The 1,249-nt window shown below is 46.9% G+C and overlaps 2 protein-coding genes across 2 annotated transcripts; both read left to right on the top strand.

Moving 5' to 3' along the window:
• Positions 1-299: 299 nt before the first annotated feature.
• Positions 300-911, top strand: TM35_000601230 (uncharacterized protein; the record flags this gene model as incomplete). Its single annotated transcript, XM_029030956.1, has 1 exon — positions 300-911. The coding sequence occupies one exon, from the start codon at positions 300-302 to the stop codon at positions 909-911; it is 612 nt and encodes a 203-aa protein (XP_028877758.1).
• A 19-nt stretch (positions 912-930) lies between these two features.
• On the top strand, positions 931-1,248 carry TM35_000601220 (uncharacterized protein; the record flags this gene model as incomplete). Its single annotated transcript, XM_029030955.1, has 1 exon — positions 931-1,248. A coding segment is annotated over one exon (318 nt), but the record flags the coding sequence as incomplete, so codon positions are not given.
• Between the last annotated feature and the right edge of the window lies 1 nt (position 1,249).

The following is a 1,249-nucleotide window of genomic DNA, read 5'->3' as shown; positions in this document are numbered from 1 at the left end:
TCCTCCTCACTCGCTGAACGCGCATCAGGAGCTGCTGCTTTACTTTATGACGGTACTGCGACCCATGATAAACCAGTACAAATCTATCATGCGGCAGCAGGCCCTCTAGCCTGCTCCTATAGGGCTGAACGCCTGGCCTTGGAAGGAGGCTTATCCCACCTTCTACTTCCGGCCTTACAAAACATTCAAGACCCAACATCTATACTNCGGCAGTCGTGGGTACAGCAAGAACACCCTTCCACCTAGATCCTGATACTCTAGGAAAGGAATCACGGCTGTGCGCGCAAGCTCGTTGCGACATGTGCCCTTTATTTGGCCGTCTAGCACGCGCTCTGAATATAACGCGCAACCCCTACTGCAGATGGTGCCATCCTCTACAGGAAGAAGGACATGCACCTACCCCGCCTCCAGAACCTCCCCCAGCGACGCCTCCTCGTCGTACCAGATTGAGACCTAATCGTTCTACATCCACCTGCCCAATCTGTAAATTAGTTTACACGTCTGTTACAACCATGAAACGTCATGCCAAACGTGTACACCCAGGGGAAATGATCATAGAGGAGGGGTTAGTATGTGGATATTGTTCCAGTACTAAAGTCTTTAAGACATCTGCATCGCGTGCGGGTCATTATCGTAAATGCGCTGATTACCAACGCATAACACACTCGCACCCCACTACCCCGGTCGAAACACAACTACAGAATCAGCAACACGTACACGAAGACATCTGTCCTGGACCTAAGGAGACACTCTCACACATGTTATGGGAATGTCCTCGACTTCGCGACTTAAGTATTGCTACTTTTGGAACTGATCCAGTCAAACTGAAAGTTCCATTTAACACTAAATTACTCTATGGGTTCTTAACTAATGCCATAACTTTATTTTCTACAGATTGCTATCGTGACTAAAGATGAAATAAAAAAAAAAATGTGTGTGTTGGCCGTTGTGTTGTGCTGCGCCTGCGGGTGTGCTATGGCTGAAGGTGGACAGTCAAATACGGAGAAGAACTACGATATTTATGCGAGTAGTTGGGAAGGGTTTCCTGGTAAGGATCCGAAACCAGAAAATGCAGATATACGTAATAGCGGTGGTATCTGTGAGGGAGAAAAACAACTACATGAGCAACGACAGCAATCATTAGGTGGTCATGGTTCAGTATCGGAAGAGATAAAAAATCAGGAGACTCTTCATGAAGTGGCTGATATGATCACTTCTTCTGATCATCTACCACAGATATCTTCTAACC

Source organism: Trypanosoma theileri (genome assembly GCF_002087225.1).
Source record: "Trypanosoma theileri isolate Edinburgh chromosome Unknown TM35_Tth_60_V1, whole genome shotgun sequence".
NCBI lineage: Eukaryota > Euglenozoa > Kinetoplastea > Trypanosomatida > Trypanosomatidae > Trypanosoma > Trypanosoma theileri.
This window is presented reverse-complemented; position numbering and strand designations above follow the sequence as displayed.